The sequence below is a fragment of the Silurus aristotelis genome (genome assembly GCF_946808225.1).
Source record: "Silurus aristotelis genome assembly, chromosome: 7".
Lineage (NCBI taxonomy): Eukaryota > Metazoa > Chordata > Actinopteri > Siluriformes > Siluridae > Silurus > Silurus aristotelis.
Window position 1 is genome coordinate 20,981,360 of NC_139580.1, and position 16,579 is coordinate 20,997,938.

Genomic DNA, 16,579 nt, shown 5'->3' on the forward strand with positions numbered 1-16,579 from the left:
ATCACATGCACTACTTTATGGAGGCGTCCTTATCTGTATCTGTATAAATGAGGTTTATTTATTAACTAGAGAAGACTGCTGAACCCTGCTGAGCTGCTCAAACACACACACACACACACACACACACAGCCGACACGTTCACGCTATAAGTAAGTTCTATAGTTATTTGATCGAACTTAACGTTAGATTACTACTATTATATTGTTATTAAAGTTGTTTGCATGCTGTTGTTCTTCAGCCGCAGGAAATGGCCGGGTCACTTCCGCTACTTTCAGTTCGCCCGATCCGCTGCATGGTGGATGAACGCTTCGAAGTGCGCGTGCAGGATCTACAGCCTGGGGTTCGGGTCACATTGCACGCGCTGCTGCAGTCAGAGGACGGAGACTTTTGGGAAGCTTTTGGTCACTATGTCAGCGATGAGACAGGACATGTCACAGGTGCATGTAAATCATGCACATGTGTTTGCTTGATGAGTATTCACACATTATATGCAGCAAGTGATCACTAATACACACTGCTCTGTTTCAGTATCTAAAGATCCCAGTCTTGGTGGATCATATGAAGGAGTTGAACCCATGGGTCTGCTGTGGAGTATGAAACCTATTCCTGGAAGCAGGACAGGCCTCAGGTTAAACCACAGCAGCCTTCATGGATCTTTGTGTACTTCTAAACAATGAATAACTCACTCATTTAGTCATCTTTTTAGATTTCGCAAGAAGGATGTCTACACACCGATGGATGTCCACATATCTGTATATGAAGACCACTTAACTAAGGGATTCAGAGAGAAACCTCCCATAGCATTATTTGTGACACAGAGGTGGTACACTGCCCCGGGGATTCAGAGGATTAATGTTACGGACAAAGGGTTAAAGGCGGCTCTTTACATCCCACCAGGTATCACGGACAGAGGGTTTGATAAAGAGTCTTAATGTTTCAACTTCAATATTGTGTTAGTGGTTTTGCATGTGATAAGTAACATACACTACAGAAAGAAGCAATGTGTCCTTCATAACATTTAATCGTCTCTAGGCCCTGGACCTTTCCCTGCTGTGCTGGACCTCTGGGGTGGAGGTGGAGGCCTAGTGGAATATCGCTCTGCTCTGCTGGCATCCCGAGGCTATGTTGCTTTAGCACTGGAGTATATTGGACGAGTAGACGCAGATGGAAAGCCGTACAAAGTAGACAGTGAATACTTCGAGGTATTTGCCTCTGAAGTTATGATCTTTGCATAGTGCAGTTAAGCAAATATCAAGGAAGACAGTTGAGTGCAAACTAGAAACAAAACACTTAAATTTAATTAAATATAAATTCCTCTTGTAATCTCTTAGGCAGCATTCACTGTGCTGAAGGAGCATCCACAGGTTTCTCCAGAAAGAATTGCAATTCTGGGTTTGTCCTTTGGTGTCTCTGTCACCCTGGGCATGGCGGTATACTCCTCAGTGATAAAGGTAGACCAGATCAAACATTTGTCAATTTACTTTGTAGTATTGAATGATATTCTGGGCAATATTTAAAAGGAACATGAAAGTCGTTAATCAGTAAAAGTTTTGTGGTTGTAGTCAATGCCCAGAGCGTCTGTAAGTAAAAAATGCTAACGTTAATGCAAGATTTGCAATTGCGTTTTTATTATGTCACAATATACGCATCCACATATAAAACGAAAACGGAATTGCAAATACAATTTGCAATTCCTTTTGAATATTGTCCGAAATATCCTTCCTAAGACTAGCTTTAAACATGATGAAATGCTAAGCCATACACTCTGAGACATATTAATTGTCTTTTCAGCCCAGGTGTGTAGTGTGTGTTAGTGGAAGCCACATCATGCCTGTCAATGGATCGCTGGCTGATGTATTTGCTGAGATCAAAAAGTAAGCAACAGATCATGAATGTTTATTGCAGGTTTGGTGATTCAAATGTGATTTAAAAGCTAGAATATGTGGATGATTTATTATGTACACCTGCAGTAAGACTGTGCTTATTTGGCTGCCTTGATTATGTAATGATGGTGAGTGGCTGCACTTTTCTTTTATATTCATAGTAACCCAGAGTTTAACCAAGGCTTTATAATTAGCTAATTTGGATCGCTCGCTTGCACAATATAATTTAGTTAATATTTTCTTTTCACTTTTACTGCGTAACTTTTATTTAGTTTATGATTTTATTATGCTGCTGTAATTTAAAAAAATATAGATTGCAATTACTTGGATACACACAGTCTTGTTGAAAAGACCGTTCACTGAACACAGCGTTACTTGTAATTCTGGAGACGATGTTATAAAACATAATTTTCTTAGCATACTGTATCCAAACCCAATTTTTCTTCTGCTTTTTTTTTACCTTAAGCAATTTAATAGTAATAGGTAATAGTTTCTAGTGGTTCCTTTCTGCTTCTGCTAACTGACTAAGTGTCAGGCTGATGGACAGGACGCGGAAGCGGAAATAACTCAATCATGGTTTATTCAGTCAGTTCAACAAACAAACACTCACAGTTGCCGTGGCGAGAAAACAAACAAAGAATATCCGTTTGAGACGAGTAATCCAAAACGAAACTTAGAGTCCGAAAACGAAAGTAAAATGCAACGGCAAAGAGTAATCCGCACATGGACACAGAGTCTGGAAACAGAACCAGCGGGCAGGCTGGTGGTCGCGGGAACAGGAGATGACCAGCATGACAATTCAAGAACCGACAGCCTGTGACTCGAGAACGTGAGTTTATATAGTCTAGTCCTTAACGAGCCACAGCTGTCGGTGATCCTGGCAGGCAAAGTATAACGAGGAACCATGACAGCTACTGAGGGGGGCGTGGCAGGGTGAATCTCTGACGGCGGAGACCAGAGGCCGTGTGACGTCCACGGCGGAGACAAGAGGCCGAGCGACGTCCATGGCGGAGACCAGAGGCCGAGCGACGTCCACGGCGGAGACCAGAGGTCGAGCGACGTCCACGGCGGAGACCAGAAGCCGAGCGACGTCCACGGCAGAGACCAGGAACACAGGGGCACCTTCGGCAGGTCGTTGGACCGTAACGACTCCCTCGGAGGGCCTCTGGAGAGCTTTGCCGTCGTCAGAGGGACCTGGAGGACCGACTCCGCCCTGCGGGGGACCTGGGGGCGAGCCGTCGACCTGCGGAGGACCTGGGGGCGAGCCTTCGCCCTGAGGAGGACCAGGGGGCGAGCCTTCGCCCTGAGGAGGACCTGGGGGCGAGCCGTCGCCTTCTGTGGAGCCCGTGGGCGAGCCGTCGCCTTCTGTGGAGCCCGGGGGCGAGCCTTCGCCCTGAGGAGGACTTGGGGGGCGAGCCGTCGCCTTCTGTGGAGCCCGGGGGCGAGCTGTCGTGTTCTTCGCATCCAGGCGGCGGTACGACGTCCCCTTCGCGGCCAGGCGGCGGTACGACGTCCTCTTCGCGGCCAGGCGGCGGTACGACGTCCCCTTCGCGGCCAGGCGGCGGTACGACGACCTCTTCGCGGCCAGGCGGCGGTACGACGTCCTTTTCACGGCCTTTGAACGGGGCTGAGCTCTCTTGGGGACTCTGGAACGGGGCTGAGCTCTCTTGGGGACTCTGGAACGGGGCTGAGCTCTCTTGGGGACTCTGGAACGGGGCTGAGCGGCGCCCTCGGCGGAACTCTGTGGCTGAGCGGCGCCCTCGGTGGAACTCTGTGGCTGAGCGGCGCCCTCGGCGGAACTCTGTGGCTGAGCGGCGCTCTCGTGACGGGTCTGTGGCGGCTCGGCTCGCTCGTGACGGGTCTGTGGCGGCTCGGCTCGCTTGTGACGGGTCTAGGGTTACAGAACCAGCGGGCAGGCTGGCGGTCGCGGGAACAGGAGATGACCAGCATGACAATTCAAAAACCGACAGCCTGTGACTCGAGAACGTGAGTTTATATAGTCTAGTCCTTAACGAGCCACAGCTGTCGGTGATCCTGGCAGGCAAAGTATAACGAGGAACCATGACAGCTACTGAGGAGGGCGTGGCAGGGTGAATCTCTGACAGCAACCGAGGGAGGCGTGGCAGGGGAATCCCTGACACTAAGAGACCAAAATTTTACAGTTGAACCACTGCATACCACAGTCAGAGCAAAATCGAGGTACTTAATGTGTATAGTATGAGTGTAAAATGTTCTTGTTTCGAATTCAAAAAGCAGGACTTTGGTTTCAAGTTTATGAATGTCTGATACAAAGTAATAATGTTTTTGTGATTTAATTTAGTTTGGTATTTAAATGTTTGGGGCAACTACAGGAATTCCTGGTAAGGGATCCCGGTGCAGGGCATACACTATATGGGCAAAAGTATGTGGACACCTGCTCATAACCCCATATGTTGACCTTCCTAAATCATTTGTCACACAAATGAAAATAGAAATGCAAGATTGTCTAGACCATATTTATATGCTGTGGAATTATGATTTACCATTACTGCACCTAACCTGACCTGGATGAATTAGGTTGCTGACTTCACCCCAGGTCTCATCACCTGACATCAATCATAAACATTTTACAAGTTTTGAACTCTGTAATAATGCCATGCCTTTGTAAAATGGTGTTTCACAAACACATCCCTTCGGCCAAAATAGTTTTTCATTATTGGCCTCAAGTTCTTAGTTAGTGACAAACAATTGTTAAGTGTTCGGATGTGCACTGTGTGGTAAATAAGGGTCATTGTCCCTGCACACATGCATTTTTAGCCACACCTATAACACCCGCCAGAGTAAAAAGGTTTTAACAGTCTGGGCATGACAGTTTTACAGGTGATATATATTTTTTTCAATATATCATATAATTATTGCAAATCTACTTACTGTAGATAGAACTGCCAGGATACTTGACAAAGCAGTTCCTTTTTTGAAGGAATGGAAGGTTACCTAATAAAATAACCACTCATCATTCAAAGCATACATGTATATTTTTTTCTTTCTGGTTTTTCCCATATTTATTCTGTTTCAATGACAAATTCCTGTATTTCTGTTATTTAAAGAAATGTCAAAAACACCCGCTATGATGAAGAACAGAGAATCATATGGCGAGATCTTCTGCTTCCAATACCAGATGATCCTTTAAAGAAAGTTGAAGTAAGGATTCATCAGGGAAGCATGACAAATTCAATTGATCGTTATTACTTGCTTATTCTCTTCATTGTGATTTTGTATAATTGTATATGAATGTTGGGCAGATGGGTCGTATCAAGTGCCCCGTTTTATTGATTGTTGGGGAGGATGATCAGAATTGGCCAGCATCAGAGTCTGCAGAAGATGTGAGTCAAGTCAAGTTTATTTCTTTAGCGCTTTTCACAACAGACATTGTCTCAAAGCAGCTTTACAGAATTTAAGAGTTAAGGTGAATGATGTGCATTTATCCCTGATGAGCAGCCATGGTGACTGTGGCAAGGAACCCTCATGAGGAGGAGAGGGGAACCCATCACATTGGATAAGGGGGAACCCATCCTCATTTGGGTGACATCAAGAGTGTGATTATAGTCTTTAAACAATACAGAACACTGCAGAGTGAGAACTAAAATGAGAACTGGAATGTAAGGTTATGAGTAATGTTCTTTCTACAGTCTTTTACAGTCATTTGTGGTTATAAAACTAGGAGCTACTGGGCAACTCATAAAATAGCTCAACATTTGGGATCATCATAGATCCAACACCAGCTTCTCCATGCCAGAGCCTTTAAACACTCAAAGAGGTCCAATGTCCCAACTCCACATGAAGTGGGATCCAGTTGGCACTGGTACGTCTCTAGATGGTTTGGGATGTTTGCGGGGTCGGCATCTACTTTTTTTAAGGTCCACAATCTTCATAAGGTGGAATGTGACTGGGTCTGGAGCAACCTTAGGATGTCTTGGGATGGTAGAGAAAGAGAAGCAGTGGAGAGGAATTAGCGTACAAGTATAAGTTGATAATGTGCATTTGATCAGATATTCTGGAGCACAAGGTTATGATGTGAGACGTATGTTAGGTGTAGGCTTTGCTAAAAAGATACGTTTTTAATCTGCATTTAAACTGGGAGAGTGTGTCTGAGCCCCGAACACTGTCAGGAAGACTATTGCAAAGTTTAGGAGCTAAATGTGAGAATGCTCTACCACCATTAGTGGACTTTGCTATTCTAGGAACTACTAGAAGTCCGGAGTTTTGAGATCTCAGGGAGCGTGACTGATTGTAAAGTGTTAAAATACTGGATAGATACATGGGAGCTAAACCATTTAGTGTTTTGTAAGTAAGTAGCAATAGTTTGTAGTCGATTCGAAACCTAACAGGTAGCCAGTGTAGGGATGATAAGATTGGGGTTATATGATCATATTTTCTTGACCTTGTGAGAACACTGGTTGCTGCATTCTGGACAAACTGTAGCTTGTAAACTTAACTAGCTTGTTTATTAATGATGCAGGACAACCACCCAGTAATGCATTACAATAGTACAATCTGGAGCCTGTTTTTGTAATATGGTTGATATGATTTTTAAAAGACAAGTTGCTGTCTAAATTAACTCCCAGTTCTTTTACTGTTAAACTAGTAGTTACAGAACATTCTTTTAAATGCAGGTTGAAATGCTGGCGCTTCTGTGTATTGGTTTTTGGGCCCCTGAGCAAAATCTGTCTTATCAGAATATAATAAGCAAAAGTTATGAGTCATCCAGTCTTTTAATTCTTTAACACACTCAGTTATTCGAGCCAATTGAGCTGTATCGGCTTTTTTTTTCCGATGAGATATTAAGCTGGGTATTATCAGCATAAAAGTGGAAGCTAATCCCATGCCTTCTAATAATATTTCCCAAGGGAAGCATGTATATTGTAAAAAGCAGGGGTCCTAGGCCTAAACCTTGTGGCATGGCATAATTTACTTGCATTAACCTGGATAGCTATCCATTTAAGTGTACAAAATGGTAACGATCAGACAGGTAGAATTTAAACTATCTTAATGCCTGTTTCCGAATGCCGATGTAATTTTGTAAGCGATCTAGGAGAAGATCATGGTCTATAGTGTCAAATGCAGCACTAAGATCTAGTAAAACTAACAGAGAGATGTAGCCTTGGTCTGAAGCTAAAAACAGGTCATTATTCATTTTAACTAGAGCAGTTTCTGTGCTATGATGGGGCCTGAAACCTGACTGACAATTTTCAATTTTATTGTTCTCTTGTGAGTAGGAATATAGCTGGGCAGAGACAATCTTTTCTAAAATCTTAGACATAAATTGGAGATTTGAAATGGGTCTGTAATTTGATGTAGTCTGTAATGTGAGTAGTGTGTGTGTGTGTGTGTGTGTGTGTGTGTGTGTGTGTGTGTGTGTGTGTGTGTGTGTGTATATATATATATATATATATATATATATATATATATATATATATATATATATATATATATAATAAGACATTTAGAAACTTAAATACAAAGTAGACATGAGTTTAGGTTACCTGAAACTTATTATTAAAATCCCAGGCTATGAAAAGCATTAACCAACAAATGAATATGGGGGTTTAGCCTGTAACAGTGCCTTCCCCTCACACATCTTTAGATGAAGCTGATGATGGAACACGCCGGCAATAGTCGTCTGTTGACTGTTCTGTCTTATCCTGGAACTGGACACCTCATCGAACCTCCTTACAGTCCACATTGTCGAGCCAGCAACTTCATGTTGGCTGAGTCAAGAACTAAAGGTAAGCTATTGAAGTGTGTACTAAAATGTAAGGAAATTTCATAAAACACATTAAAATAAGTTTATATAGCTAATTCCACTAAACAGATGGACAAGCTGCTGGTTTTATGACGAAAACATCACATTGCATACTATATTTTATAGTGGTGGTGCTGTGGGGTGGACAAACGGAGCCTCACAGTCGAGCTCAGGAGGACTCTTGGCACAAAACCTTGGCATTTCTGGAGCAGCATCTCTACAGCATTAATGATTAACATCAAATATCAATTACATTGTCCGAATGCATTTTATTAAAGAAAAAGGAAACACAAAAGAAGTTCAGATTTGGTATCACACATTTTATATGCATCATTGACTATTGTGTTTTGTATTATTGATAAACTAATCATAAATATATAAGAATTAAAATTGCTTCAGCAGTAAATGTGTAGCAGCATGGGGCAAACTCAAATTCACTTTCACCAGTGGAAGCAAAGTACACAAATATATAACCAAAAATATATAGACATTAATCTACAGTAAAAGTTTTAAACAGATTTTCTTCATGCTATACTTGATCAAATTATGTATTGTTCATTTTACTATACACTGTTAAAAACTAAACAAAAGACTAAAAACAAAATCTGAAATAAACATATTTCTAAACATGACTTTCTTTCTAAAGACTCTGTTCTATGCGGATAAATTGATAGTATTTTCAGAGGATTGCAAAGTGATTAAAAAGATTTTTTTTTCTCTGAATATTACTTGGCTTTAGAAATTGCAGCGATGCTCTGGCCATGACTGCAACTACTGAACTTTTACTGATTAACAACTTTCATGTCTGTACCTGACCATCATATTGGTGGAAACCATCCATATTTGAGAATGTACAGGTGAGACTGTCCATAACTTAAACCTGCCAACATTAGGGCAGAATCCCTTTAAAAAAAAAAAAAAAAAAACATTAAAACACTTTTAAAGGTATTATAAAAATATAAATGTATATTTTGTAGATATTGCTCATGCCTAAGCAGTGTAGTATCTTTATTAGAGCCATTATCAAATGACTCAAGTACCATTTCAGTCATGGTGTGCTGCTGGTATGTGTTGTCCTGAATTAAATATAGACCTGACAAAAAACTTCTTATGGCAAAAAAAAATACATTTAATTTAATTACAGGTATACTGTTTCATTTTAGCACCTGCATCAATTCCACTTTAATAAGATCTTTTGCAACACATTTTTTCTTCTTTCTGAAGCTTGCAAAAGTTAAAACTGCTGACAACAAAACTAACAGTAACTTTTTACACCAGGAGGTTAAAGTTGGTTTTCTTATACACAGCTTCTTATTCAAATTAGTTTATTGTTTATGAGCAATGGGGGGTTGGGGTGGTATATATTAATAATAGAATTAACCGATTTCAAAAAGCTATTTCTTTCAAAAGGAAAATATTTATTTCCAAACTAATTACTCATAAATCCTTAGAAAATGTAATAACAAAACTAATAAGTCCTAATAATCATTACATTAATTTACTTACCTAAACCTATGCATTTAATGTTTTCTTAATTGTATGTAAACTTGCATTGTTTACTCAGAACAGACTATCAAATTAAGAAGTGATTATTATTATTGTTTTTAATGGCATGAAATATATGGCAGCATCAATAAAACTGGAGTTCCCCACCCAGGTATGTGTGGGAAATACTGAGTCACTACCACAATACTTCAGAGCTTTTAATAACAGAAACAGACTTACTAGAAAGACTAAATTTGCTTTAGTTTATTTTAATCAGATAAAAGACAAAAAAGTGCCTGTGCATCCTTGCAAATGGTTATATTATTCTTACATAAATTTTTTGCTTCATGCTGCTGTTCTGCCAAAAAATACAATTAAAAAAAACATATTTTCTGTCTCATTCTTCTTTTATCTCATATACAGTATATGGTGTTGTGTTTACCTTCTTATGACTACAGTCAGATCTCCAAAGCTTGGGACTGCCTAATCTTCTTTGCCATAATGTGTATTTATTTTATTAATTACTTTTTTATTAACATTGCTTGCTTTACTAGTTTGAAAATTAGGTGCAAATCAACGATACACTGCCCTGACAGGGAAGATACAAAAATAGTCATGGTCACAGAAAGAAGCCTTAGACAGGGTAATGTAGGTTTCAGAATCAGAAAAAAAAGCCTAAGATAACTTTATTTTCAGATCAACACAACTAAGTGCTACTAAAAAAAAGTAGCACATAATGTTTATTAAATTAATTCAAAACATTATTTTGCCTGTCCAAAAACTATTATCTGTAAACATAAAAAAAATGTGTTAATCATGAACTGAAACAAAAATTGTGACTAGGAATATATTTACAGTCCAAAGCTATCTTTTTTTTGTTGTTTAGAACTAAATAATTAGTTGGCTGATAAGAGTTGCTGGTTTGAAAAATGTCTATAAATAATTTTTTAAACTTCAATAAAATGTCTACATTGAACTATACATGTAAGTTACAACAAAAGCAAACAGAAATCTCAGACTCCACCCCCATTTAAAGAAGAAATGGTGCCCAAGGCTCTATATATTATACTTCTCATTTTACAAACACACATACACACATAAAGATTATTCGAAACTACAGAACCAGGTTACCCTGCGGGGTGGGGGGGTGGTGGTGGGGCGCTTCGGTGGGGGGGGGGGGGGGTAAGAGGAGTGGAGGTGGGGGTAAACTTGTTTAGTTGATTTGCATGATGTGATCTCAATGCAATAATCATAACTTTCATTGCAAGTTGCTTTAAACTGTAAGGATTTATTCCTTTATACATTTCAGATTTTTAGCATACAGTGTAAACCATTTTTCTGTGTAACACTTTATAAAAACTAAATCTTTATCAGGGTTACAAAATTTACTGAAAGAAAAAGAGACAAAATGCACCGATCATCTGTAAACAAAAAAAGAAAACGAAAAAGGTTGTGTAAGTTGAACCTTATCCATGAATATCATTGTAATAATCATTTATAACATACTTATGCACTGTGTATTGTCAGAATGGTATTATCATTTAGTGTCTCCAATAGCTAAATGTTACATGCATCCTGTCCTCTCCGCTTTGCTCCTTCTCATTGGTTTGACAAGCATAAATCAGCTCTTAGTGCAATATAATCCCTTTTTACCACAGAGCCCTGCAGCTCCTTTTTCTGCTTGCACACATTCACTCTTTTTCAGGTGTTCAGGTGTGTCTTTACATGCTTCAGCCTTTACAGTGATTGCTTCACAGTCCATTACTGCCTGCTGTGTGGACATGAAGGGGAAAATCAGTAGACGCTGAATGACTTGAATGGACGTTACGTTTCTGCATGGATCTGATCTATTTAATTTGTAAGTGCCCTTGTATATAGATGTAATTATCTTTATATTGCAGTTATCTACACTGTAAAACTTGTTTCACACGATTGTCTTTTTTTTTAAATGTCTAAGTCATTTGCAATTGCTAAACTTAAAAGTGCATTAGTACTGAAGTAATAGTATTAGTAACTCTAACAGAAACAGCTTCTCAGTTTACTCTTGTCCCAAACTGTGTGGCAGTACATCACCTTAAAGGTTATGGGTGTTAAATCTTGAACTGGATGCAAAATTATGCAGTATAGTAAACAAATATATATTATATTTTTTGCTGTCCATGATTGTGTGGTAACATGTAAAGGCAGTGTCTTTTTTTTTCTATAGTGACCTCACGTCCTTGATAATTAAGTCTACAAACTATTTTGTTTCGAACCTTTAAATATCATAGCTAGCATTTTAAAAGTATTTTCAGGGAACCACCACTATCATTATGTAATTTCAAAGCCTCAGGCTAGTAGAATGAAATATAACTGGTCATTTTCTCTGTTGTATTTTACTAGCATATACTGTGACCTAATGTTTGAAATCTTATGTCTGGAATTATACATTAGAAGCAATTTCTTTTAGTAAAAGAAAGTTTAAATTACCAATTGTCTCACAGTGCTACAGCTGGGTGGTGGAGTACTGGGAAGGGGACTGCACTGATATTCACTGTGCACAGAGGTTATGCATTGATACCCACATATATAGTAGAATTTCACAGATAAATAGGCAGAAAATATATATTTTACTTACTTTTACTTTTTGTACTTACAGACAGATTTCCTGTTCTGAAAAGTCCAAATAAATAAATGTATGGCACATTTATTAAATAATTTAAATTCCAGGCACGTCAGTATATGTAAAAAAAATAAAAAATAAAAAAAGCATTATCTCTTTGAACTGCTGCAGCTTCTTCTCTGAGGAACTCATAGGACTGTACATGTTGGGTTGCCTGGCTTGAGGCATTGCAGGCAGTCAACTTAATGAACCGCAAGGAATTCTTGTCAGTGCCTTCAAACAGAAAGTGTTGAATAAATTTAAGGTTTCATTAATAATTTCAGGTTGTAGTAAAAGGATCATTTTTAATTATAGCTGTTAAATTATGCATGTAGAATGATTTGCAAACTATAAGATTCAATTATTAATTGATAAATATTTGTATTTTCACAGCCAAAGCAAAAATGTGGATATCTGCAGTGCTGCTTGTTTGTGAGTGTACTTGTTTTTTCTCTGATATTGAAGGAACTTAACAGTAAAACCATTTCAGTATGCCTCATCAGCACAAACGTGTGATCACTTGCTGTGCTAGGATATTTATATTTTTTTGCAATTTTCTTGCAGGCGCTTGCCCTGTTGAGCTGTTATTTGTTTATAGGATTTGTTTTTATAAAATAGCAGGGTGGGTTTTTGTTTAATTAACAATTGCTAAATGAGTTATAGTCTTTTTCATTCATAACTTTTTTGCTCACCAGCATCTGTAGAGGTTAGTAAATGAGCAATTAGCAAGTTTGTCTTCTAGGACTATAGAGCATGACTTGAAAGAGATTTAAAGGCAGAGTGCTTGAGAGGTTCTGGCTCATTTCATCAACACAATGACTCAAATTATTTGTTCTATTTTTTTTTTTTTTTATGTAATTTATAGTTCTGTTGGTGCCAGCTCACTTACAGGAAGAATGTAAGGGGAGCTCGTGCCACCCCACCCTAGGTGATCTTATGGTGGGCCGTGCTGCTCAACTCTCTGCCTCATCCACATGTGGCCTAAAAAGGCCCCAAAACTATTGTATTCTGGGATATCTGGAGGTCAGTTCTAAACTACATTACTCCATAATGATAACTAGACTTTGGGGGTTATTATGTTTAATACATTGTGTTGTATTTGCACAATTAAACTTCAAAACGAAGTGCTCAACATATTAAACTGAACTTGTTAATATTGTAATAACTGGTTATAATAACTATAATAAATAATTATGATTATACACCTAAACTTAATTTATTTTACAACAATGTTGTGCCCTCAGGAAATAACCTATATTGCAATGCAGCAAAGTGTCACATTTCCCAGGTGTGGTCAGGCCTTTTGCTATTCATAGAAATGATTGCCTGCCATGACATAAGTTGTTTTATAATAAAAATCTATTTCAAATCTGGCTGTCAGCATCTTAGCAAGCAGCCTACAGTTTGAACTTGACTGAAAGCAATGTGGCCCACCCTGCGCATGCATGCTATAGGCATGTTCAGATCTGCCAATATGATAGTCTTTAGGGAATAGAAAGACCTAATATATGCGTCTTTCCCTTTGCACCCCATCCTTGTTTAATGCTCAAGGCATGGTCTTTCACGCAGAGCTTATTTTGTATATTGTTTTTGTTGGCATGAAGAATAGACACCAGAAATATTTGCTCCAGTAACAATCAGTTGAACTGATAGGTATAAAATACCTCCATGTTTATATATAGGAATGTACAAGAAATAGTTCTTGTTCATACATGCCAACTGAAGGAAAATATGTGTGACGTATGTTTTTATACTTTGTGTTATTTTATGCTAATTCCAAAATGCGTGCAGCACTGATATATCCGGTATAGAGTTTTGGAAAGAGAAAGTGAGTCCTCTGAACCTGCATTATTGTTTATGATCTTCACTATTGTATTGGTTACAATAAATTGCTCCTAGGTGTGTGCGTGTGTGTATTTATGTGTGTTTGTGCATGTCTGTGTGTGTGTGTGTGTGTGTGTGTGTGTGTGTGTGTGTGTGTGTGTGTTCAGCAATCCAGGGTTAGTTAGCCACCCAATGCAAGAGCAATAGATCTTAGTAGTATTAGAATACTATAGTTCTAGAGTTGCCAATGCTATGACACAATGAAGGGTTTTTCATTCAATTGAATGTAGGGCTGTCAATTGATTAAAATATTTAATCGCGATTTAATCGCATGATTGTCAGGAGTTAACTCACAATTAATCGCAACTTAATCGCACATTATTATATGTTCTAAATGTACCTTAAATTAATACTTTTCAAGGTTTTAATGCTCTAATCAACATGGGCATGTACAAATATAGATGCTTTATGCATATGCAGTGGCAAGCCATGCATTTGGTACCTGGGCCTTCAGTGGGGACTTAACCGACTTGATCCACCTCTCAATACCACCACTATCACGTCACAATTATTGAAACCCTTTCCTGGGCTGAGACAAGCTAGCTAGCTTCGGGGTTAGCTGACCTCTTCTCACAATGTCTTGCTTTTCTTGAAAATTGATTTTTTTAGGTATGTCAGAGACCAGATCAATTTCTCTTCCTCCGTCAAACATTGTGTAAAAAAGTGTAACTTAGATGTATTAATGTGTGCAGAGCGCTACTGATGTGTTTTGCCAGTCGAACAGTTTCCCTTTGACCAACCAATCAGAGGATGGAAAAATGCTGTTGGGAATACATTAATACAGTTTCATGGAACAAATATTAGAATTTGGGTTGTAAATGTAGGTCAGTGCTTCTGATAGTGTTTAGGCCAGCAGAGAAGGACTTTAGGCCCTGACCGCCCGCCACTGTAAAAATGTATGTTTATTATAAGTAAAACCATACTAAACATAGAGCATAAAGACAAAATATTCTTCCAAATATTTACAATTACATAAATCTTCAGGACACCAAACTTTTGCTATGTTACAAAATTTCAGTGATTTTTTTTTGGTAAAGTTTATTATTATTTTTTTATATCTGATTAAAGAAAGATGTCGTGAATAAATGTGTGTTGCATTGAACGTTTCAATTGAACCTCTAATTTATTTATTTATTTATTTATTTATTTATCTATTTTTATAATAAAAACGGTCAAACAGAAATGCGTGCTGCATTAATCGCGTGTTATTAAAATCAATTTGTGTTTTGACATAACTAATTGAATGCCCTATTTTTTTTTTTTTAGGATGAACAGAAATGTTTCACCTGTGACTCAAGGAGCCCCTACAATCGATACAACAACCCTACTAGCCATCAAATTGAAAATATCATTACCACCTTTGAGCTAGAGCGTAAGATGAAATGGTGGCAGTCTGAGAACGGTGAGTCTCACAGAATTTACGAAACACGTGCGTCAACAATAACAAACAAAACGCTTGGGTTATATAGACATATGTAAATGTTTCTTATGAATAATAAAAAATATATTTTTTTTTGTAACAAATTTCAAGTGCCCACTAAGGATTACAAATTATTGAATTAAGTATGAAAATGTATAAATGATTCATCAGTCTACAGTATCTGTTACTTACTGACACTTAAAACTCTATATTTTATTTCAGGTGTGCATCATGTCAGCATTCAACTAGACTTGGAGACTATGTTTCAGTTTAGCCACTTAGTCATGACATTCAAGGTACTTATTCTGTTTTTTTATTGGTGTGGGTGTACATCATATTTGCTTTTAACTGACAATATAATGCATTGAATCCTTACTGTATAGAGTTTCAGACCTGCTGCAATGCTGGTGGAGAGGTCAAAGGATTTTGGTCACACTTGGAAGGTGTATCGATACTTCTCTGATGACTGTGTTACCAACTTCCCAGGAATCTCAGAAGGCCCCGCAGAAACTATAGATGATCTTATTTGTGACAGCCGCTACTCTGGAGCTGAGCCTTCTACTGATGGCGAAGTACAACCGCTTTCAACATCTGTCCTTTTCATCCAATGTTCATCATAATATAACATGATTTAAATAGTGTTAATTCCTTACAGGTGGTGTTAAAGGCTTTGGACCCCAACTTTGATATTGAAAATCCATTCGACCCTGCCATTCAAGGTTTGCATGGTAGAAAAATTATGTTTAAGTGGTTTTTGTATATGAGTTCACAACCTCACAAAACCCACTTTTGCTACTTTTTTCTTTGTCCTGATAGTTATCATGGCTGAAATGTATTTCATGGCAACACTATGCAAATATTTGTGCTATAAGTGCATTACTACAAATGTATTTCAACCAATTATATCAGCTAAAAGAATTGAATAAGTGTGTAATACAACGGATTCCATATATGTGCTATATAATAAGATACATTCTATATTGAATATGTAATAAAATATCTTTTTTTTTTTTTTTTTGCTGTTAGAGCTCATCACCATGACTAACCTGCGAGTGAACTTTACACGTTTGCTCACACTGGGTGATGACTTGTTGGGGAGGAAAAGGAGGCACCCACAGGAGAAATACTACTATGCCCTCTATGATATGGTGGTCAGAGGGAGCTGCTTTTGCAATGGCCACGCCAGTCAATGTATGCCTGTTTACAACACACGTGGAGATACCCTGAATGAACCTGGCATGGTAAGCATGGCAATAGTTTCTGAATTACTATAAATAACTGAGCTTCGGATTTGATACACAGTATTACCATAAACAGTTGAGAATAATTGTAAAATTAATGTTAAATTCAGGAAGTACTTGTGTTTAAATATATACAGTACTGCAATTACTCTGTAAGAGATGTGCAATAAAATGAGACCTTGTTATTGGGCAATGACAATAAGTGTGGAAATAAAAAGGAAAATTGCTGTCACACACTGTTAA

The 16,579-nt window shown here is 38.3% G+C and overlaps 3 protein-coding genes across 5 annotated transcripts in view; 2 read left to right on the plus strand and 1 right to left on the minus strand.

Annotated features, from left to right (window-relative positions):
• On the plus strand, positions 1-9,550 carry LOC310728512 (bile acid-CoA:amino acid N-acyltransferase-like). Of its 3 annotated transcripts, none has more exons than XM_083546025.1 (11): positions 1-149; positions 239-437; positions 529-628; positions 707-897; positions 1,033-1,202; positions 1,332-1,451; positions 1,792-1,874; positions 4,970-5,063; positions 5,165-5,245; positions 7,507-7,648; positions 7,792-9,550. In XM_083546025.1, exons 2-11 carry the CDS (start codon positions 248-250, stop codon positions 7,899-7,901), a joined length of 1,281 nt encoding a protein of 426 aa, XP_083402151.1. In that variant the 5' UTR covers positions 1-149; positions 239-247; the 3' UTR covers positions 7,902-9,550. The 3 variants fall into 3 exon arrangements, with proteins under 3 accessions (XP_083402151.1, XP_083402152.1, XP_083402153.1); XM_083546026.1 differs by having other exon boundaries at positions 6-149; positions 245-437; XM_083546027.1 differs by lacking the exon at positions 239-437 and having other exon boundaries at positions 52-149.
• On the minus strand, positions 2,377-3,946 carry LOC310729341 (uncharacterized protein; the record flags this gene model as incomplete). Its single annotated transcript, XM_083547449.1, has 4 exons — positions 2,377-2,419; positions 2,740-3,197; positions 3,458-3,800; positions 3,897-3,946. 4 exons carry the CDS (start codon positions 3,944-3,946, stop codon positions 2,377-2,379), a joined length of 894 nt encoding a protein of 297 aa, XP_083403575.1.
• The window catches only part of lamb4 (laminin, beta 4), a 19,960-nt gene continuing 11,730 nt past the window's right edge, over positions 8,350-16,579 (plus strand). The window contains exons 1-9 of the mRNA XM_083545959.1: positions 8,350-10,297; positions 10,348-11,008; positions 12,185-12,223; positions 12,657-12,814; positions 14,942-15,077; positions 15,318-15,391; positions 15,479-15,667; positions 15,751-15,814; positions 16,122-16,336. Of these exons, the coding sequence (XP_083402085.1) occupies positions 10,987-11,008; positions 12,185-12,223; positions 12,657-12,814; positions 14,942-15,077; positions 15,318-15,391; positions 15,479-15,667; positions 15,751-15,814; positions 16,122-16,336 (897 nt within the window). The 5' untranslated portion in view covers positions 8,350-10,297; positions 10,348-10,986. The remainder of the gene's footprint in view (positions 10,298-10,347; positions 11,009-12,184; positions 12,224-12,656; positions 12,815-14,941; positions 15,078-15,317; positions 15,392-15,478; positions 15,668-15,750; positions 15,815-16,121; positions 16,337-16,579) is intronic.

Excerpts from the sequence above, each read along its gene's own strand:
- LOC310728512 (XM_083546025.1), top strand. The coding sequence starts at position 248 with ATGGCCGGGTCACTTCCGCTACTTTCAGTTCGCCCGATCCGCTGCATG. Across the intron at positions 438-528 it reads TGAGACAGGACATGTCACAG|TATCTAAAGATCCCAGTCTT; the intron begins GTGCATGTAAAT and ends GCTCTGTTTCAG. Across the intron at positions 1,203-1,331 it reads TAGACAGTGAATACTTCGAG|GCAGCATTCACTGTGCTGAA; the intron begins GTATTTGCCTCT and ends GTAATCTCTTAG.